Here is a 24,442-nt window from a genome sequence, read left to right as displayed (position 1 = left end):
AAGTGAGGTGAAAGGGCAGCTGAACGGCAATCCAGAGTGTTTACATTCACAGAAATGTGTTCCCACTGCAGACGTCGGCAATACTTAATTATATAAAATTTCCTCAAAAAAATATTCATCGACTTTTGTCATGAAAGTCATATCATTGCGTTACATGTCAACGCATATACCTTCTTAAGCCAATGGCTGTTCTTTACCTAGCCTCGCTAGGTACACTCAACTTTTAAGACTTTTCATGAAATTGTTTTCAATAATTTGGCAAGCAAGTTGACACTCTTGTAATTTCTTGTTCATTATCTGTCGCTCGGTGCATTCACTCTGGCCGAGTGCCTCACATTTTCAGTTTGTCAACGGAGCCCCCTGTGCCTGTAACAAACAAGAGACGTGTAGGAGAAAAAAGACACAAACATGGGTTACTAAAAAATTGGATATTTAATCAATAAATTAAAAATTAAAAAATATTATTGTGTACTTTACGGTACTCAAATTAATTTTCAAGACTCTTCACACATGCACCAACTATATAAAACAGTATCATCACATTGTGTACATTCGTGCAGCTATGATGACCCGACCCCCAATTCAATCTGCAAAATCCATTAAAGGGCAATCTAACCCTTGTAATAAATTCATATGAATGAAAGCAGTAAATTCAGAGAAACAAAAATGGCGAAAGTTTGAAATAAATCAGGCAAATTTCAAGAAAGTTATGAATGTTTGAAATATATGACCACAACATCTATGCGAACCTCAAATTGGCAATTTTGTCAATGGATTGTGACGTAGGGACGGATAACTCTCCCGTTTGTCATATACAACAATATAACAAATAAATTTTTTTGTCCCAATTGGCTTCACCTTTGGAGCATTATTATGGAGAGTATATTGATACAGGTCCTCTTAAAATTAAAGATCATCCTGAGTCAAACATTTTTGAAAAATTTAAATTTTAGTCATTTTGTGTTTGAACAAATGGAAAGGTTGTCTGCATCACAGAGACATTACCGATCTAGCCAATTTGAAGTGATCGTATCCTTAGTGATTGCAACCATAAAAAAATCATAACTTTCTCATTTTATATCTGATTTAATTCAAACTTTTACCAGTATGCTTCTATAACTGTTCTCTTTGCTTCTAGAGTAGTTTCCTATCAAGGCTGGATTTCCCTTTAAAATTTGAATTAATAAGCCTCAAAGAGTTGATGGTATCATGGTATGAAAAATTGAAAATACATCAAATAATCATTCATATTAATCAATGACACGCTTCATTTGTCAGAATGGACTACTTCTTTTTTCTCTCCCTCTTTTCATTAACAAATAGTGGATCCAATTACACGGTTAATAATTCAGATCTACCAAACTAGCTCCCTCCTTTGTTATTCCAAAGCCATGTTTGTAAACATACTGGCTTTATGATCTTTAAAGTTGCATCAGGGACAAGGAAAAATCTTCCTTTCTATCGAACAAATTTTCGCTTCATTGGACAACTTCAAATGGCCTCTGCAAACGTATATCATATATGCATATGAATATGGAGAGTTCCTTGCACCCATGGAAAAAGGTGCTTTTACATGAGTTAAATGTTATCAATATACATGTAAGTATTATTCATTTTTTAAAAGTTATTGTCAGATACCCATGTCCTATATACATATATTAGGGATGAGGGGTATAATAACATTCCACTTCAATGGGAGGGGGATACAGATAATGGTCAGGAACATGTGAGATTAAAATACTGAGATAAGGATCAAATGTTCTGAAAGTTTTGGGTAACGTCTCCTCACCTGGCGTCTCTGTAGAGATGTATTGAACAAGAGTACAACATCAGCAAGGCAGCAGACAAAGACATGCAGTCATCATGCAAAGAATCACAGCACACATAGAGATAGAGAGAGATAGATAGAGAGAGAGAGAGAGAGAGAGAGAAGAGAGATAGATAGAGATAGAGATAGAGAGAGAGAGAAAGAGAGAGAGAGAGAGAGAGAAGAGGGTATGAGAGAGAGAGAGAGAGAGAGAGAGAGAGAGAGAAATGGGAAAAACAGTAAGAAAAAAGGGAAGAGATAGAGGAATAGACATGCAGTGAGGTTGACGGAACAGAGGCAGATTAAAAGAGAAAAGAGATAATGAAGATGAAGGTATTTATAATGAGAAAGAGGTGAAGGGGTAAAGAGATAAATATGTGATAAATAACCATGCAAAAACCATAATAAAATCATTCACTAGCATTCAATACTTTATGCAACTACATCCAGTAAACTTTTACTTCAATGCATAACGCAAAAGCAAGCTGGCTTCATTAAGAATTCAGTGTTTTGACTTCTTACCCCCCCCCCCCCCCCCCCCCCCCCCCTCTTGAAAAAAAAAAAGAATTCCAGACTCAGCAGTAAGCAGGTATTTTTCTTTTCACATCAAAGCAAGAACCACTGCAATAGCAAATCTAAATATACTTCTTTTTCCTTCCTTCACTACAATAGTGCCTTTAAAATTCATACTACAAGTACATGGACAAATTGTTTGTCTGAATTATTATCTTTTGAATCACTTCCGCATGCACGTAACTTGCGAAATACACAGGACAAGCTGCTTCTAAAGCTATCTCGCATAAAAACTAAAGTAACCCTTGGGAGATCATGCTTTCAGTTGCGCCACTCTATAGCTTTGGAATAACCTGATCCTAGACGTGAGAAAAACCTCATTTGTCGCTGTCTTCAAAGTTTTGTTGAAGACGCACTTGTTTTAGGAGCTTTTTAATGGATTTTTACATTTTATATTGTGATTTTGTAAAGTAGCAGTACATTTATATAGGAGCTGCACTATATAAATTGATCTAATTATTATTATTATGTACTTAGATTTCATTGCATGAGAGGGAATCACTTCTTTTAGCACTGATATTGATTCTTATATTAAAAGCATGGTGCTACCCTAGAAATCAACTGTTGATAAAATCCAAAACTTGATAAAATCATTTTGTATTTTCTTGAGTTTCATTAATATTATTCAAATGACTAATCACTAAGAGATTATGGAACTATTTCACCTTTTTCTCTTTCATTTATAAATACCAGCCAATCAAGGATGCATAAAATCAAAAAGTAAATATTTCCCCCTAATAAAACAAAAATAATATCAAACAAATGACCTTATGTGTGGGCACATTATTTACTTAAAGCACCTACGGTAGCATTGGTAACTATTTGACATCCGGCATGCACCTATTATAAACAACCTAGTAGCTACAATCAAAACGCAAAGCACACAACAACAACTATCTGCCCAAGGGATATTGGTCAACATTCTAAAAAAATATTAGGAATCAAGTTAAAATGAAAACATAAAAATAAAAGATATATTAAGTCCGAATGAAGATTAGTGAAAGATAAGTCAACACATGATGTACATGTATGGTAGTACATGTTAAAAGATATTTTAATTTACATTAAGAACTCCTATTAATAGGAACCATATTACACGCCAGTTAGTTTCAACAAAGGTGGGAGTATATGAGACCAACAGATGAATATGTATATAAATCATATCAAAAATCGAAGGAGGGTGGGCAACATAGCAAAGTTTCATACATTATAGCAGTCATATAAAAATAACTTTATTATCAAATTTAATATTGAATAGTTCCTGCATTCAAATTTGAAAAACATCTTATCGTCTTCTCAAGCAGATATACTCATAACAGTGTATGTATATTACATTAATGAATTGGATATTGGAATAGTATAAAACAATCACACATACCATTTTGTACTGTGTGAATTGTGAAATGAGGACGATTACCCTGATTAAATTTCTATTTCTATGCCTGTAAGATAAATCAATGCAGGGAACCTTACTTGATACTTACCGGTAATCTTTTATCTCAATTTTTATTTTATTTTACCAGACCAGCTTAGTGTCTATTTTTATGACTGTCTTGGCTGCTTCTAAAACTTAGGGATAGATGTGTATGATGTCATTCTAAATGTCGAATAGGACAATAAAAAGCATCCCCAAAACAACAAATTGAAACAACAAAACTACTATTTAAAGCAAAAACGGACAAAACCACAAACCAAACAATACTTACATACTTAAAATATATTTCCCCACACGTTTTCAATGAAAAAACACAAATATGAACTTATATTCTTTATCTGTGTGAACACGCACAAGATTCAAAACACAGAAATATGAAGAAAACACAACTCTGTTCACACCCACGTTCTAAATTGCTTTAATACTACTTACACATAAATTGGTTCCAATTGCATTGTGGCAGGTGGCTTTTGTGCATGTGAGTTGTAGGCAGTGTACGAAGAATCAAAGCCACCGATAAAATCAACTACAAAACGAGAAAACAAAAATATAAAGAAAGGAACCAAAATAATATAGGAAAAAGAAGAGTGCTCAACAATAACATAAAAATGGGGGGAAAAAACAAATCATAAAACATAAATGAAAAGGCAATAAATAATATTCAAAATGGAGGAAAGGAGTGAGGAAATGAAAGGGTACAGAAAGAAAAGTGATGTCAAGTTATAAATCACTATCGTAGTCTATACCCTTGTATGTGAATGACTAGGAAAAGTTCCTTTACAACTAAACAAATTTGTATTCTGAATCATGGAAGTCAAAAATACACAGGGCTTCAAGAAAATATGCAAATAATTACAATGACAATTCTTAACATCATACATGAACATGTACTGTAGTAGAATAACAAATCTGCAGCCATGGGCTCATGAGAACCTCCCCCCCCCCCTTCCCACAAACACAGATTTACACCATATTACATTCCCAAACTACGTCAGATTGTGAACCCATAAAGAAGTGCTATGATTCTATAACTCTATAACTACAAGATTGTTGACTTGAAATATTCCTGTCAATAGCATACTTGATGTGTAATCAGAAAGTTAAGATAATCCCAAAAAGTAGCACAGCATTCCAAAAGACCTATTGGTAAGGTCTAGCATTCAATCCATGCATTTGAGGAATTAAAAGAATATTCAGGCTTTTTTAGAGTTTGTTGAACTCATTCAGTAAAACATTATAAACTGTGTAACCACTTACATGTAAGTTAATAAGACTGCCAATCCCCTAATGACCCATAAAACCGGTCTAGAAAAGTGATTTATGGGGTAAAATTAGCTTTTTTGGCAGATTAAATTAGCCCCAGAAATATATTGAGCATTTGGCTACCTCTAAATGGAGACTGCCTCTGTAACTGTACATGTAGGTACATGTATATTTAATTTTGAAAAAAAAAAAAAAAAAAAATAGGAGAAGTAAAAGAATGAAAAGGAAAAGAAGAAGAAAAAAAGTAGAAGAGAAGAGGTAAAATAAGAAGAGAAAAAAGAGAGAGAAAGAGGAGGAGTAGGAAAAGAAGGAGAAGAAGAGAGAAGAAGAAAGAGGAGGAGAAGAGAAGAAGAAGAAAGAGAAGAGGAAGAAGAAGCTACATGTACATGTACAATGCACCTGTCCAAAATTGTGAGTTCCCTTCCATTAATCATATAAAAAGCTTTATACTAAACATATTTTCATGTACATGTCTGACCTTGGTTTCTAAGTGTACATCCAAGCATTACATTACATACAATTACTTAGTACATCTCGTAAGGACTCCGGTTGATTGAGTAGGTAATTAAACTTTAGGAAGAGCATGCGATTGTGACGCATTACCCACAGACATAAATGATTCCCAGGGTGTAGTTTAATTACAGTGCACATTATGTATGGACTATGGATCCCCTGTATATTTCTTCTGTCATGTTGGCAAAGTTATGTCCTAAATTTATGTTGTTGTTCATAATAATTGAGACACCCCCCCCCCCAAAAAAAAAAAAAAAGAGGGGGGGGGGGGAGAAGGAGTTTGAGGGTTTGTAGGCTTATAATTTCTCATTTATAATGCCCATTCTGATCACTTCTCCTGAATATGGATAAGTGTTCAATCACGCTACTTCTTTATGTACACATGTACATGTTTGTAGGTGACCGACGCAACACATGAAGAAATAGTGTTGCAGAAGGAGGCAAAGATGTATGCATGAATACAGAATTGATACATATCTGCTTGAAAAGGGCAACCTTATTTTTATCAAGGATTTAAGATCATACACAAATTTTGCTACTCTCCTAAAAAGGCTTACAGAATGGACTTGATGTACTGTAACATCTGACACTTACAGTAACTATTCCATCTAAATGTAGCAGAATACTTTTTACATGATTTAGAAAGAAAAAAAATTGATTGAGGTAGTTGTTTAATGAGAAAGAAAGAGCTCCTCCCTCCATTACAATAGAAAGAAAGCTAAAAAGTACAAGAAACTGCACAAGAAAGTAGTCATCTGCAGTGTGCTTGAAAGAATGCATTATGAATGGTTCCACACACAGTATTCATGCAGCTTTCAACAGCCTATGCGTATCTAGTAGGCAAGACGGTATTAGTATACTTACAGCTGTCTTCTTCTTCATTGAATTTCTTTACCATGACCATAGCCCCAGCGATACCCAAGACCTGGATTAGGGGAAGAGGGATGGGAGGAGTAAAGAGAAGGGGGGGGGTAGAGAATAGAAGAGGAGGAGAGAAAGGTCAAGGGGACAGATAGAAAAGAATTAAATGAAGATGAAGACAGTGGAAGAAAACAAGACAAAAAAAATAGTTCATGAAGTTATTCTAGAGTTCTGGTTATGGAATGAAACATTAGTTTCCTCATCTCCCTATGGTTATTTTCAATTTTAATAAATATTTACCAACCAAGCTGTTTACATGAGTAGAACTGCATTTAATGACTGTTCAGAATCAAAAGGGCATGTGTTAAAATATATGAGGTTAATAATATGAGCCATTCTGTTAAATATCACCTGTACTCCATGCTGAGGTTTCAGGATGGAAAGCATTTATTGTTGGAGGCTTCAAATTTCACTTTAAAATCATAATCAAACACCGTAGCAATTTCTGAAGGCAATTAATGGCTCAGTATTTGTGCCACTCTGAAATTGATATTTTCCACAAATATGGAGACAGCGCAGAAGGATCTCTGATATTACAAGAGAAAGGCTGGATTCTGAGAGATTTCTCCTGCACAAGAACAATTTAAAAGAAAATAAATTTTGTGGGGATTTTTGCAATACTTGTAGGCTCACAGTTGAGCATTTTTGTTTTTGTATGGTACAACAGCCATTCCCTTCATCTGGTCCTATTTTGTGTGTGTGTGTGGCAGGGGGGGTGTAGGAACTGTTACATAACACTTACACATAAAAAGCATTGAACTGCAGCATGGATGACCTCTATGTATCTGTAGTCAAGGAGGCAGCCCGTGACTCCTATCCTCTCCGACGTACTGATACCTGAAGGCAACGTGGTGATGTTGTACGTCACAGAGCAGTTGAAACCGTGCTCGATCCACCAGCTTTCACTGCTGCTAGTGTTAAATGTTAACATATATTGGTGTTGCTGCGGAGATAGAATGGGAAGAGAGAAATTGTCATGATTTAATAGTGATTTCTAATGCTACCTCTGTGCCTTCATACATGTACAATATGTACATTGCAATATAATAACAAAGGTTACTTCAACTGTGAGTGCCATTAGTTTGACTAGGCAATCACTGACATGCTAAAATACTGCACTGTTCTACATGTACATGTATGTATCTACATTGTAAATGTTTGATTGTTAGTCCCAATTTGTATTGCTTCCAACAACCACTCCCCCTTCCCACCTACCTCCCCTTCTTCTTGACCCCTCCCCCAGGTAATGTTAGGGAAATATACTACACTTGATTGATGATATTCTGTTTGTATGTACTGTCATGTACACGTAGCTCATATAATAAACACAAACAATACAATTGGTTTGTTTTGAAAAGAGCTTTAATATTACTACCAGACTGAGTCTTACTGCTGTGATAAGGCACAGGCATTCATGGAATAGGTTTATGAATCTTCCTACCGGATCCTCTAATTTGGATCTCATTTAAACTTTGTTAAAAGTTGTCAGCAGTTTGCATGCAAACAAACATGTACATTGCACAGTGATGATTAAGTACAGTATATCTTATGGTTGAGAGATGGATGGATAGCTTTCACTGCCTGTATTATGTTTTGCGATGCTTGTGAGCACCGCTGCCTGTGTTTTATGAGGTATCCCAAGCAGCTGACATTAATATATGTGACAGTTACAAAGCTTGTCTGGGTGACTGAAATGCCAGGCTAGAATGATCCCATTCCTCCTTCACGTACACCGAGCAAACTGAGTAATGTTCAAATCTTTTGGATGCGGAACACTTTAGATTCATTGTCCGAAACTAATTAACAAATTGCACTTTAAATATTGAATTCCACTTTTAAAAAAATATTTGAAATTGCCAAATTATTGCCCATATCTATTTGGTATATGCAACTGAGTCATGCTTGCAGTTTTGGACTTTCAAATGGTTTCACTAAAAGAAAGAAAGAAAACAAAAGAAGATGACTGCTTTGGGGCTAAACGTTTAACCATAGCGTGTATTTGTTTGAGTGACTATAAACCTAAACGGAAAGTCTGAACACATTTGTGCATGTGTATCCATGGCATATCATATGTGGAAATATACCTACAATTGATAATCTACACTGATGTTCTTGAGTGCCTACAACTTAGAAAATGAAACACACTCATATAGGCCTGATTATTCAAGATGCCTGTATTAAAGTAACCCCCCCCCCCCCCCCCCAATACAAACCCATGTACCTTTTAAACGTCTCACTTCACAATTTGCGTGTACATGGTGCATGCAAGAGCATTACTCTCCTCCCGTCCTCCTCCTCTATCCTTCACTCCTCCCTCCCTCCCTCCCTCCCTCCCTCCCTCCCTCCTCCTCCCTCCCTCCCTCCCTCCCTCCCTTTCATCTCGGAGTTCATCTTCCTGATCTCAAAGAGGAATTTCAAGCAGCCTCACAAGCTCAAAATTCATTAATGTCTACCGGTACTGGTACATCTGTTTTCAAGATAGTTGAATCAACATCTGGGGGAAATGCCAATAAAGACTGTCCTGTATACACAGTATGCGTATACACAAAACTTGCCCTGTCTTCTCCAATTTAACACGAAATTGGTTTGCAAACCAATTTTCTTTCAAATATTAGTTTTGCAATGCTTTTGTTGTTGTTCTCTGTGATACAAAGTATTCAGAACAGAAGGTCAATGTAATAGTAACCGAATTCAAAAGCTAAATAGAACTACATTTTTAGCTCATTTTTAATTTATTATCAATTCTTTTCGGATAGAGACTTTGCTAATCATTGTTCATTAATGTCAATTCTTTCTACAGTTATTAGTATCGTTGTTCTGTTTGTTTTGTATTTTTTTAAATTGGGGAGGGGGGGGGGGGAAATTGAGTCATAATGTAGCATACTACGGTCAATTTTCTTTTGCTATGCCTATTTTGTAAAGGCGGTTTACTGTTACATGTGCGAATGATCCCTTGCATAGCAGTTATAATTAGGCAGCCCACATACAGATAATAAATGTGATCTCTACCATCAATCACCACTCTCCTCTACCCACCCCTGATCAAGAGAGATACATACCCCCATGGAATGCACCAGGTAATCTATACTATCTCTCAAACGACCTTAGCCCGGTTCATATGACCTTTCTGCGCTGAAATTTCAGCCTACATGTATGATCTACATTAGTCTGCACTCTGCAGGCACGAGTTTAAATAGACCCTACACTGTACATGCGGTGGCTCCTGCCAACGGCTAGACAAGGCTTTGCTCAGGGCCTTATTACATTTTATACCGTAAGTGCTAATAGGGTCTGTGCTTCAAGACTACCTGGGATCAGCATGGCCATTGCAAGGGAAGGCTGTACAGTACGTACATGTAAGGATTGCCTTCCTTTTCCATCAGTCTATCCGACATCATTATAAATTGTGAACCTTTACTGAAGAACGAGGACAAATTCATTATATCTATTAAGTTCATTGAATAAATTACTAATTGCAAGTATCTGTACTAACCATAATGCAAGCTTCTTTGAGTCATATAAATGAATTTAATTAAAAATCCCTATATAATTGCATTTCTGATTTTCTCTCAAATTCATTATTACCCAAACCCTATCCATTTTTTTTACAGAAGCAGTAAACAGCTTTTCCACCTACATGTAAACTTGTTTAGAAACGGCAGTAATATTTACCAAAATACACACCAAGTTCGTACATGTAGGCACTACAAGGATATTATTTGAATGCAGTATACATGCAAAATCAAGTGTTGAAAGTAGAAAAGTGGTAGAATAATGCATGGTCAATGTGGGTCTGTTAAAATCATCAAATTGTATTGCATTTCAAGCTGTGCTTTCTTTTCTTTGATAGTTTGATATCCGTAACAGTTTCACAAATGTGTGTTTTATCAAACAACGAAACAAACCAAAAAGCCAACCAACAACAACAATCTATGGGAATAAAGGAAGCGGCTGAAAGTAATTCTGCATTTTTTTTTTTAAAGCAGTAAATGGGCGATCCAGATGAGAAAAAATAAAAACAAACTAATAAGATCCTGCTGGAAATCACATTCAATGAATAGCTCAACTCACACTTTTGAGAATGGAAGCATGTACGAACAGAAACATAGCTGTAATCTACATGTACATGTACCTCCCATGCACCAACCTGCCTACTGCCTTATTAACAAGAAGATTATTCACTTTTGACCACAATTTAGTCTTATCTTGCCTAAAATATCAAGACCAAGATAATGTTTTTTTTTTCTTTTTGTCCTGATAAATATATCAAGGGTTGAAAGTGCATTTAATATGAGTAGAAATGAATCAAAATATTCATTTATGATTAGTTTATGATAGAACAGAGTAAAGTATAATAAAAATATATCTTACCTCAAGTGAAAGAATTCCTGCTTCTAAATATAAACATATGATGAAGATATTCCAACCAAGCCACAGCAATTGCCATAGTGAATACTGTAAAGAAATAATGACAAATTATACAAAATGTAATCATTATTTTGGAGAATAATACAAAAATATCCATTAATGTTATGCATATTTAAACATGGGCACACCCTTACACAAGGACAGAGCTGTGACCATATTTTTATTTTTATTTATTTATTAATGTTTTTGGAGGGAGGGGGGGGGGGGGGGGGGGGGGGGGGGGGGAGAGGAGGTGATATTTCCCCAGACCAGGGTTATAATTTCAGGAATCATGTTGGTTTAATAGTACCAGACTCTGACAGTGGTGGTGGGAAGAGAAGAACTACCGGTAGAAGGGTGAAAATAAATCATGATAAAAGGACTTTCTTTAATTGTACCCCCCCCCCTTTCTCTCGCTTTCATCCCCTGACCTGCTTTTATTTACAGGCCTAAAATGTCTATCAAGACTTTCATCATAAGCGCGCAAACTTGCACATGTCCCGCTAATTTCTAAGCCTTTAATTTAAACTAAAAATCAAACAATACCATGAATTTTGTTTACAATAGAAGGTCACAGCTAGTGATTTGCCTAATGTTCAGGAACATTATTTTGATGAAGTTTATCTAGGGTACACAAACAGAGGAAGAAAAATATATGGGTGCAGAGGTTTTCCTCTGACAAAAGCTTCAAAAGAGCTCTGGTATTATTTAAAGATATAAAAAAAAAATTAAAAAAAATGAAGAAAAAAAAGAAGAAAAAAAAAACCCTGCTTCATGTACATGTACATGTATATGTATAAATGTGAAGAATGCAAATCAAGAGAGAGCTGCTCTGAATTAAAACAGCTTTATCGAATTGAGTGCACACATACATTACAATGTACATGTACATGTACAAAGTACAAGGGTACATGTAAATCAAACAAAATAATAAAGGGCCATTCCATGGTAACTCGCGTTACACTTAATGGGTACATTGACACGATAATGTGCCTATATCTTTAGAACTGCTAGGATCTACAAGATACTTTTTTCAAACATGGACAGGGTAGATATAGAACAACTGAATGAAACAAAAAAGAAAATTGAAGAACAAACATTTTTAGATTCTTGGATTATTGAATTTCGGTAACTCGCGTTACAAAAAAAGGACATCGTCAATTCTACGAGACCCTCTTTTCTCCTCATACTAGACAATCTTGAAAAAATCTTTCCTACTTTAATTTGATAGTAGGTTGTGACTTACTAGTATAAGATCACAATATTAAAGATAAGAAAAAATGGACTAGTAAAATGCAGGAAGCAAATATGTCGGTAACTCACGTTACGGTAACTCGCGTTACATTTTGTCCGGAGGCCATTTTTACCCCTATGTAATAGATTAAATATCACAGGACCCCTTAGAATATGGAAATATATTCATCTTTTTCCATTTAGCGAAAATTTCAGGAAAAAATATTACAAGAATCCTGTGTAATCTGCAATAAATTGTTTTTTTTTCAGCTGCAGTCCCACATGTACGTTTTTGATGATAGTTTGAGATCTTAGGAAATCAACAAAAATGAAAAAAAAATTGTATTGAATTTGAAAGGCCCTAATGTTTTATGAACATCCATGGCATAAGGTTAGTGATAAATCAAAGAATTAACATAAGAGGTACATTTCTTTTTTTGATGTCATGTCCTTCTTCTCATGGAATGGCCCTAAACTTGTTATGATTTAAGTAGTGATGACATTTTAAAGAACAACATTCCGTACTGTACAGTGTACACATGTACTGTATTCATACATGTCTGTACATGTTCATGTACATGTGTATTTGCTTTTTTTTCACCTGAGCACAGGAGAGCCAAGGGGACATCAGATAAACAACAGTGGGGTGTAAGAATAATATGGAATGATGATAGGATTACAATACATTTTAAACCTGCACTGTACTATTGTATGGGTCCAATACCAGTACAAGTGTGTTGTATATTCGGGTGCACTGGGACAATTGTTCATTATCCATACCGTGTACATCCAGGATGAATGATTCCTTACATCATTTGAGACATACATTGGTACATGTAGGCCTACACCATGTACTGTATACTAGAGAAGACATTGATACTCAATGTACATGTATACAGGTGTACAGTATATCAATGCCTTCACAGTATTTTAAACATACATGTACATTGTAAGGCTGCGACGGGTAGTCGAATGCTCGAGTACCCGCACGGTTGACAACTACTCGGGTACGATTTCTTGTACCCGAATATTCGGCCGCAAAAAAAAAAAAAAATTAAAAAAAAATTAAAAAAAAAAAAAAATGTCCAGGCCAGCGCTTACCCGTGCCAGGGAGAGCGGCGTCCGCTGGCACGGTACCGTCGGTAAAAATGTTTCCCAACTCAAGCACTGTCAAACTCACCTTTCAGAAACTGGGACCAAATGTCTAGATTTCTGTTTGGACTTGGAGGAAAATGGATTATTCTGCCATCTTTGGTTTTTAAAACAGCATTGTTTACTGTTATTATTCTTATTAAATCGGCACTTTCAATTGCAACTCAAAGTAAAGTTGCATGCGTTTTCAGCGAGGGACCTGAGAAACTGCCGAGTGGTATGGTAGTGGCAAAAAAAAAAAAAAAGAAAAAAAATCAAAAAATCAAAAAAATTCAAAAAAAATCAAAAAAATTCAAAAAAATTCAAAAAAATTTATAAAAAACATGGCGTCCGAATATTCGAGTATTCGCCTGTGAGCCTGGGAGTGTACTCGGGTACCTCATTACACTGTTGTGCACAGCCTTAGTACATTGTACATGTATGCAGGCAATACTCTCCATAGAAATTAATAAAAACATCAATTAACATCGTAGAATTATTCCCCCTATACCAGGATGTAGACCACATCTGTACACTGAAAGCTGTATTACACATCAAAGCTGTATACCTTGAACATAATTCAGCCGAATCACTCCCCAAGTTCATATAACTGCAAGTGTGAGAACTGACGTAGTTTGTGCTATGGTGACTGGTGACGACAGATGCAATCATGCATGTCATCCCAATTCACCTAATGACTTCTCATGACTGTATTGGCAGAGACACAAATTCCATGATGCGTGGTGTATTTTGGACACAGGACCTTTCAGAATGACAATTGGAGCATGCCAACTTGATGACAAATTTGGTCAGCACTTCTCCATCCCTAATTTTCACAGTACATGTATGTCAATGTACTCGTACTTCAATGTTGTTGATATTATCTTCCATGCGTTTGTACTTTTCTTAATGCAGGGCTTGAAACTAAAGCACCTGGGACACATACACTGTACATGTACATACAGTAGGAATCCCAAATCTACATGTGTATGTACTGTAGGTCCAGACTCCCAAAGTTTCTTCTTCTTCTTTTTTCAAATTAAAAAACATCATGTCCATGTAAATACAGACTCTAAAAAGAAAAATCCAGACCCCTTTTTTAAAAAAATAGTGTGGATTCCTGCTGTACATGTAAAGTGTTTAAAGATAAATTTAGCAGTTTCTGGCATTACAGTACATGAGCGGATATCATGAGAAGTACACCTGAATGTACATTGAACTGGTACAATGTAAATTTTTGAGCAATTACCATAAAGTTGGTGGATACCGTTGCTATGAAAGACATCATTATTATCAAAAGATACTTACCACAATCATAAATTTTGGTCTGTACTGATAGGAGCCGAATATGCCGAAGAGGACGAAGATGATATTGAAGAATCCTACCAGCATGGGCACCCACATGAAGCCAAGGAAGTCAAACACAAGTCGTTCCGTGGTAGCGATCTGTGCAAAGAATGGAGAAGAAAAATGGAAGGTGTACAAACTACAGATTACAGAATACTTTGTACAGAATAGAAATACCATAGATTGTCCATGTGTAACATGTCGCAAGAAATTATGCATACATGTACATGTACACCTGTACTTGATATAGAAATGTATGTTCTGAACGACAGAATACATGAACAAGATCTTTTCTCCACACTAGAAAGGTTACAAACTTAAAACAAAGGGGAGAAGGGCCTTCTGTACTACATTGTAGAAATAGGCAATTAATTTGTCATTGAGAAATTTTTCCAGAAGTACAGTACTGAGTACATGTTGTAAGTAGAGAATTGATTTGACTGATCAGATATTGTCAAAAGCAAAGCCATTGTATTTTGTAATGTACACACTGTACATGTATATAGTTTAAAATCTTTTAATATTGTCCATGATGAGCAAAATGATAAAAGGGATACTCCAGAAGACAGTGAGTATTAATTGTCAATACATTTAAACTTCAATCGTACACAATAGAATCTACATTATAAATCATAATAACCCCTATCAATTGTGCCAGGAAATCGAAGAGAACACAATCATTCCTTTCTTAATTGAAAAATACAAACATAAATGTATGTACACATTTACATTATCTAGCCTGTCACGATTCCAAATCAATATTAATACTCAGTAGAGTACACAAGGGCGTGGAACCATGGGTCACGTCATTGATCAAGTGCTTTCAGTATGTACAGTACAAGTGCATGCTAATTTGCTTGTGAAACCAATGGTATAAGGTCCATTCATATGATACAATGCTTTACCTGTCAACACACCTACAATCTTTAGTTTCATTTTTGAAAGTTCATACCAATTGAGCATCATGCTGACTTTGACAGCGTGTGATGCTGATCATTGTACAGACGAAGGCAAAACTACAGAAAATATACATGAACAGTATAACAGGAGTACGTACATGTACTTGTAGGCCTAAATCTATAACATGGCCACATGGGAATACATTTATAATTTTATATCACCCCCCCCCCTCCTCCTCCCCATTTTATCTCTCTTTCTCCATCTCTCCCTCTCTCTTTCTCTCTCTACCTCTCTCTCTCCATCGCTCTCATACTCTATTGATTCAATTCATCAGACAGTTTGCAGTATGTAACAAGAAGATGAACTCAAATATAAATCAGGAAGTCCTATTGTCCCCCTCACACACACACACACACAATTTAACTATTGAAGTCAAACGTGAATTCATGTCCACATAAACGAGGAAGTGTTCATCTAAAATACATGGTACACAATACAAGTAGAACACAAGGAGGGGCATATTTATACCAGCCCAGACTAAAAGGAACCAGACAAGGAATTATAACAAAACTCCTTTGTCAGAAAGGTGTGAAAAGGCTTGGGTTTTAAGACCCGCTTTGCAAACTTATCTCAATACCCTCATGTTAAAAAAGAGGATTATAATCCTCTTTAATTTGGAAAGGTTCCCTATATTTCATTTATTCACCTGTTGGTCCCACATGTACATCATGTACAGTACATGTACATTATACAAATTAACAGCCTAATATTACATGTACACATGCAGCATGTGGTCTAGTGGTGTACATGTACTACAGTACATGTAGGTACAAATTACATACTGAACATCATACAGTGATCCCATCTCCCTGATGCAGGCAAGTCAACATGTATTTTTCGACAGACTGTACAGACTGGATGGACGCAATAATTCAAAATAAATGCGCTATATGAATTCAGATTATTGAATGTAATTTTTACTCAACATTATCAACTTCCAACAGAATGATTGGTTTCTGAAGAAACATGCATTGTTATATTAAGCCTACATAGACATAATATACAGGGTACAGTGTACATGGCATGGCTATCTGCAGTATACTGTGTACTATGAGGATCTGTAAAAGCTTGGGTAAAAGATAAATTCAAATACATACACTGTACATTGTACATGTATAGACCTATAAACAGTGTACATCAAGATTGGTTTGTACACCTACCAATGTACATGTACATAAATGGAACCTAAATAATAAACACCTAAATTGATGATAATTCCTGGCCCTAATGCCACTAAAGTAACTGTCTGTGAGCAGTCAGACAAAAGAGTGCCCTACAAAAGATTTGGCCATTGAGGTGAGTCAGCTGTGAAAGAATTCAATGAATTGGACCTTTCACTATCCATCAGTTCCTTTGTGGGAGGGACCATTGAACTGTTGTTACCGCTCTCTGCACAAAAGGGTTGGTTTACAAAAGCAGGTGAGGAAAAACATCTTTGAATTTAGATTCACACGCTCTGCCAAAAGATCTCAAGTCACTACAAAGTACAGTGTACAGTAAATGTCAGTCTGTCTCTACATTTACATTGTAGGTAGGCCCTTACAAAGTTACAATGTGCTGAGAGACATTTTGTAGATGGACAGTATTAATTTCCCGACATGAAGTCAGAATAACATCTACATGGACATACACTCATACAGGGTACACATAGTCTTAGGTGAATTACACATCAATAATCTGTAAACAGGTCTGAACAACTTCAAATGATACAACTATTTTTTATAACCAATTGATGCATTGTTAGATCTAAGCAAGACTATAGGTACACTACAAGCAATTTAACAATGAATGGCAATTGTACACCATTCCTGAAAGTAAACATCGCTGTCTATGTACATGTACATGTGGGACTAGTTTACAACCATTTAAGCCCTTTTACACTTGTCAATCGTCACATGGGGTCTGAATTACAAGACTGAAAACTGTTCTCTATTGGCCTATACTGTAACTGCTTGAGACACAACCAACGAGGGATCCTCAAAAGCAGTACAAATTAAGGCTAATGGCTTTGTGGAATTTTCTTTATATTGTCAAAATGTTTGAGCCTGCAGACTAAAAAAGTGCAGAGTACAATAGCAGACAGTGGCAGGACAAGGAGGGATGTTAATTCATTTGGGGTTGCCTAGTTACCACTGCTGTGACAATTAAGATATCATAATTGCCCAAATGCATAATAAGGAAAAATATCTAACCTGCCTTCTGCATTTCAATGTAAAAGCTACATGTACCGTACACACTGTACATATACAGTAGTATACATGCATGTAGAACGTACAACCAGAGAAATACATAGAATAGAGCATAGAATACAGTGTATTACCGGGTATAGTAAATAATGTGAAAATGTGAACCTTAAAAAATACATGTATATGTACATGTACATGTAAATTGAAAACAAAAACAAAGGCATACATGTACATGTACATGAAGTGATGTCATAATAAGCCAGAGGCAGATTGTAATTTTTTTAATTTTTTTTTTATTAGGGGGGGGGGGGGGGGAGGGAGAGAACAAGAACACAAGAATCATTCGTAGCCAGGCGTAATAGTACACCAAATTAAACTTCAATGTTATACAGACTAATATCTAAAAACAAACAAACAAACAAACTGTAATATTGGGGTATTAAAGATTATGCTTTTTTTTAAATCAACAGCCCACACGACAGTGAAACTTTGTGTTCAGTAACACAACCCAATCTTACTGTGCTGTACTGTGCTGTAGTCAAAATAACAAGATACAGTATGTACGGTACAACACAAATAAATGACACTGTATGTATTCTGTATATAAAGTGAAGGGCTAAAATTAAATATGCCCCCTTTTTTTTGTTGGTAGGCCAATAAAAGAAAAAATCATAATTCAATAGAGATATCTGGACACCGACTGCACTGATTGTAAATATTTTTGGGTCTAGAATTTTTTCATTTTTTCATTTTTTTGTTGATTGATTTTATTTCATTACAATTGTTTGCACAATAAATAACATAAGTTGACAAAGTAAGATCACAATTATGAAATGAACAAGTTCCCAAGAATAAATACAATCTGAACATTATTATACGTGTTCATGTAGTCTAAATAGTGTGCAAACTACTTTACGCGACTTATTTTATTCATTTATTCAGACCACATGTTTTTCCTTCCAATCGCGAATCATGTTTTCACCCCGCGTATTACAACACCACGAGGTTTCTTTACTCCTGCTACCATCACAGACAGTACAGTCAACAACGGCTGCATCTATCTTGGGTCGAGTCAACATGTCTCTGTGATCTTCTCTCCGCACTCAAGAATTTTCTGTGCTTTATGCACCTCTTTCATGGCACGTCAATCTTTTCTCTGCCCTCTCTCTAGCCTTCCAGTGGAACGTTATAATCGGGACCGGCATGGCGCTTGATTCTCCACTGGGAGCTGCTACAGTGCTATTCACTTCGCTCCGGTAGCTTTTCATCGTCACAAGCTCGACTCACCGTAGCTCGCCTGAACATTCATCACAAGCTCGATTCACCGTAGCTCTCTTAAACATTCACCAAAGTTTGGCTCATCCAACTCATCGAGCGACTTACTGATTCGCATCGGCACCGACTTTGATTTCATTTCTTTCTTCCTTGGCCTCTGACATCGACATATTCACTGCATCGCCATCGAGCACCACACATTACTTCTCTTCTCTTCCGAGAGCTTCATCATCATCATGAGCGTCAGCGTCGACATCGCACTCTTCAGCCACGACAACAAAGCCGCGTCTCTGCCATCAAGCCTCCGCATCATCTTCGCGTGAGCCCCTTCCTTCGTTCATCACCCGTCATCATCTTCATTGGACTTTCGACGTCATTTCTACTTTGTCGTAAGCTTTATTTATTTACAGCCTTTATTCATGTCCATCTCAGTGCAGGTACTCGTTTCTCGTTCATGACATGTCATTTCGGATTTATTTATTTGCCTGCATGACTACACTTGCAAGTAGAAAGCCTATAGACTACCTCAATAAAATAATGAAAAGGGAATACATTTTCTGTGCAATGCAACGAGTTGTGGGATTAGTGAACAAGTATTCCATTCTTTATAGTTTTCAATACACCACACACTAACCATTCTAGACCTACAGACTTGTCAAAAATACAAAATAGATCTACATGACACTGCACACAAATCTCCATTTTATCTAAAAAAATAAGCTTTTTAAAGTAAACTCTGCTTGATGTGTTCCATTTAACCTATCTTTGAATAAAAAATTATAACAAATATTTAAGCTACCATTGGCCTAAAGGCTATTCATTGGCCTTCGCCTAAGCTGAGCCAGGCCAGAGTCGTGGCGGTTTTTAGTAGCCATGACACGGCCAACTGCAGGCGCATGGCTCAGTCATAGTACAGAAGCAGCCGGTAGTTATAGTCTCCTCCAGCTCCAACCTCCTGCATACCGGTAGTTATTGACATGAGATGAATTTCAAAAATACATGGTACACTTACCAGCTGTAAGATACATAATGTTATCATTGAACACTGCCTCGTACAGCAACCCATTTTGATGATGTGCTGTTCCTATTATTTTCCAAAGAATGGGTTGCCCTCATATGAAGAGAATGTGAATTTTAGTCCATATAAAACTCGACTTAGATATCCGCCGCGCCGCATCGATCCGCTATTCTTCCGAAATACTAATTCTGTATGTTAACTGTATGCGCCTCTTGCGTACCGTACGTACTGTCCGTGGTTATTTCCCACATGTGACCGCATCACACTCATTTCATAATTGCTTTTCGAATACTACTTCCGCATTTTTATGTAGTTCTGTCTCTTCTTGCTAACACAAGTGAAGGAGGGATTGGACGGCATCATTTCAAAATTGTGGAAGAATCCCGTAAAATGTTGTAGCTTATATGATCAATTTTAGGTGTCCTAACAGTATGTGTGTGTTAAAATTTAGTCCATCCCGCGGACGTATTTCTCACTCAGTTAATGTGCTTTGTTCGAACCAGCTGATTTTTGTTATTGTTTACATTTGTTATTATATCTAGTATGTGTACCTGTATTTCCGACCGTTTATGAAAATTCGGTACAATTTATGTATATAGAAATACAAAACAGTGCCATCCCAACTTTTTCAAGTACCCCCCCCCCCCAAAATGCCCCTTTTTACTTTGACAAGTGCCCCTTTCCTTTTGTAAGAAGTGTTCTTTCACCCTGTTGGATAAACACCCTTTTATTTTTACACGAGCTCCTTTTTCTTCTTATAACAGACATAAGAAGTGCCCCTTTTCATCTATGGTGATCGAGTGCCTCTTTTAAGGTGCGAGAAGTGCCCTTTTTTCAACTCTAATAATTGCCCTTGTTACTTTGATAAGTGCTCCATTTCTTTTCTAGTCATTTCCTTTTTCCTTTCTCCACAACATGCACCCCTAATTTGAAGTGAATTGGAGCAACTTATTATTCAATTTCCCCAAAAAACTTGCTCGCTGCGCTCTCTCTCTCTCGCGTTCATAGTCGATATAATCATGATACTTTAAAAAGTCTTTCATGATCATATTGCTTGTAATTTTTTGCTCTACGACCTCACAAATCTGAATTTTGTTGCTCGTTCGCTTCGCTCGCTCGCAAGTTAATATTCAGACCATCACACCCATCTGCAAAGTACATGTATGAAGCTAAGCATGTAAAGAGAGAAACAAACATTGAAATCATCCCTGGTAATAAATTGTATATTTCCGCTTTAAGGTTTCCCTTTGCAGATGACCTTTTTTAAAACCAGAAAGAGCCCTTTTTTGATGCCCCCAAATGGCACCCCCTCTCTCTCTCTCTCTCTCTGTATAAAAATACCCATCTCTCTATGTATAAAAATACCCATATTTTTCACACCAAAAATAATAATTTCCCGCAGGAGGGGGGGGGGGGGTGGTTATTTTTCGGGGGTGGTATTTTTCGGGGGGGGGGGGGGGATTGTCCAGGGGTGATACGGTGCATCGCTCTCTCACGTTCATTCGAAGCTACGATCAGGACTGCAGTCTGCATGCGTTCGGACTACAGGGCATATAACGATCGATATTTTTTTCAATAATATTTGAGTAATTCCAATAATTGCCACGGGCGCTGTACTACCTAGTGAAATTAAGAAACGTATACAAAAACGTAGGACTATGATTATTTATAATATAAACTTGCATGCCGGGGGGGGGGGGGGGGGGGTGTCGCTCAAGCATCGAAACCTTTACCCATTTCGAAGGGTCATTATGGGGATGTTTCTCGAAGTAAAGCCCATTTTTCAAGACTTTGAAAAGCCGGACCCATGTGTAGGGATATTGTTGTTAAAAACAGGATGTTTAGGGATTTTTCGTGAAAAAGTGACCCTTGCATTAGAGCGGCACACACCCATATGTCTTATTCTTAATATATGTTGATTAATTAACCGCATATGACCTACGGAATTGAGGTTTGGGGAAGTAATTATGAAATGAACATCAAGAGTTTATTATTAAGCCAAAAGATGGCACTAAGAGTTATAACGTTTAGTCCAATTAGAACTCATTCACAACCGATATTCCAGGAGCTAAAATTATTGAATGTGTATCAACTCCATAAATTATCTATTTGTGTTTTTATGTATCAATTATTGAATGATAAATTGCCACAGTCTCTAATTCAGTATTGCTGTTTCATAGAGCACAACTATGAGACTAGACAAGAGAAAGTAAGAAGTTAATTGTGCCTAAAGTAAGGACAACGCAAGGTAAATTTTCAATGTCATTCAGAGGCACAAGCTATTGGAATGATCTACCCCTTTCTGTATACGGAAGAAAGCATCAGTGTCTTACTTTCGTAGAACTCTTATATCACAAATGTTAATAAAATAGTTGTTTATAACTTAGAACCAAGGCTCTTGCCTTTTTGTAAATATTATGTTATATAATTCTTCATCTTTTATTTAGTGTAAAATACCAAAGCTTTGTATATAAGCACAGAACATATTTACCCTAGATGTAGAATAGTTTGTAGCTTAAGTATGTATTCAATAGTTATTCATATTTATTCATTACATTCTCATTTATTGCTGTGATACTTTTTGTGTGTTAGTGGTACTAGACACGATTAGCATTAAATGCTATTTTCTGGTCCCATTTATCCTTTCAATGTTAATTAATCATTCACATTTGATTGTTATATTAATGTACTTTTTGTTTTGGATAATAAACTTCAAACTCAAACTCAAATTCAAACTCAAACTCAATTAATTTCGCCCATTTTTTCATAACATTTGCTTTCATGGAAATCAAATCGAGGCAAAGGGAAAGCTTAAGAGCCTCATGCAGGCCCATGCGTGCACATAATTATTTTTGCAGTTCTGTGGGCCCATGCATATCCATGCCTAGGCCGCCCCTTAATCTATAACGACTATACAAGGGCGCCCTGACTGTACTTTGTACTTGGAATTTGTATGTATAAATACTGAAACAATATTCCGCTAAATTGTGAGGCAAAGTAATTGGCCCGTATTCTGAAGTCTTGTCTAACTTAGCCACGACTAAAGTTAAACAACTGGTTTAGTTAGACAAGACTTAAACAGGACTTAGACGCGAGGTCGTGTCTAAGTCCTGTTTAACTAAATTTCGTATTCTGAAGTCGTGTCTAAGTCTCGTCTAACTAAACAACTGTTTAAGTCCTGTCTAAGTGGTGTTTAACTAAACAACTGTTTAAGTTCTGCGCAAGTCTTGTTTAACTTTCAATCACGACTTCTGCGCATGCCCAGTAGGCGTTAATTCTGACGATAGACCCAATGCGCATGCGTGCGCGCACCGGATTAATAAATTAACGCGCACAGCTAGCTGTGCGCGTGCCTAGCTGTACGCGTGCTGGTACCATGGTGATGTGGTCGTGACGTAATGACTAGACTGCATGCATGTATTGCCTGTGTGACGTACGTGTACTACACGTACACTGTACACAAACGCACTAATAATATCACTTATCAGTGCCTCTGTGCTCGGAAGAACCAGCAAAGAAACTTCTCCAACAGAATGGTTAGTTTATTATAGATTATGGAATTTCCAAGATGTCACCATTAGATAAGAATAGTTAATATTATCGAGAAAAAAAATCAGGCTACACGAGAAAAAATCCTGCAAAATGTATTTGAAATTGTATAGGATGCACGTACCATCGTTCTCCCCGCAAGTTCGGGGTCAGTAAGTAGAGTGTACCGTAGACGTTAAAAAGCAGCAGAATCGCGCCCTTAAACAGGACTTAAACAACCCCTCGCAGTTGTCTAAAGTTAAACAGGACTTAGACAGGACTTCGTGTTTAACTTTATTTAAACACGACTTCAGAATACGAAACAAGTTAGACACGACTTCGAGTCTAAAGTTAGACGGACTTAGACAGGACTTAGACAACTGTTTAGTTAAACAGGAGTTAGACACGACTTCAGAATACGGGCCAGTGAGTCTACTACTTACTGTAATATGATGGGGGCAGGCGCGTACGCAGGGGGGGGGGGGGGGGGGGTTTGGGGTTAACCCCCCCCCCCCCCTTCAGTGTTTTTTTATGTGTATGTTTTGAGTATGATTTTTGTGAAACCCCCCCCCCCTTTTGATTTTGACAAATTTTGAAATTTCGAGACCAATATAAAAAAAAAGTGTCCTCTTACCCCCCCCCCCCCCCCCCCCCCCCCCCCCCCCCCCCCCCCCCCCCCCCCCCCCCCTCACTGAGCGATTTTTCGGCTGGCTGAGTCGTTGCGATTTTTTTTGGACTCCAAAAAAAAACAAAAAAACAAGTGTCCTCTTACCCCCCCCCCCCCCCCCCCCCCCCCCCCCCCCCCCCCCCCCCCCCCCCCCCCCCCCCCCTCACTGAGCGACATT

At 36.9% G+C, this 24,442-nt stretch overlaps 1 protein-coding gene across 2 annotated transcripts; it reads right to left on the bottom strand.

Moving 5' to 3' along the window:
* Positions 1–236: 236 nt before the first annotated feature.
* LOC582838 (sodium/potassium-transporting ATPase subunit beta-1-interacting protein 1) lies at positions 237–20,284 on the bottom strand. Of its 2 annotated transcripts, XM_011669400.2 has the most exons (8): positions 20,064–20,283; positions 14,592–14,729; positions 10,884–10,967; positions 7,255–7,455; positions 6,456–6,516; positions 4,248–4,341; positions 1,790–1,798; positions 237–366 (listed from the first exon to the last, which is right to left on the bottom strand). In XM_011669400.2, exons 1-8 carry the CDS (start codon positions 20,115–20,117, stop codon positions 348–350), a joined length of 660 nt encoding a protein of 219 aa, XP_011667702.2. In that variant the 5' UTR covers positions 20,118–20,283; the 3' UTR covers positions 237–347. The 2 variants fall into 2 exon arrangements, with proteins under 2 accessions (XP_011667702.2, XP_787869.3); XM_782776.5 differs by lacking the exon at positions 1,790–1,798 and having other exon boundaries at positions 20,064–20,284.
* Positions 20,285–24,442: the final 4,158 nt, after the last annotated feature.

This window comes from Strongylocentrotus purpuratus, unplaced genomic scaffold (assembly GCF_000002235.5).
Source record: "Strongylocentrotus purpuratus isolate Spur 01 unplaced genomic scaffold, Spur_5.0 spur5_contig_839, whole genome shotgun sequence".
Classification (NCBI taxonomy): Eukaryota; Metazoa; Echinodermata; class Echinoidea; order Camarodonta; family Strongylocentrotidae; genus Strongylocentrotus; species Strongylocentrotus purpuratus.
Note: the sequence above shows the minus strand (reverse complement) of the source record. Positions and strands in the feature narration are given on the sequence as shown.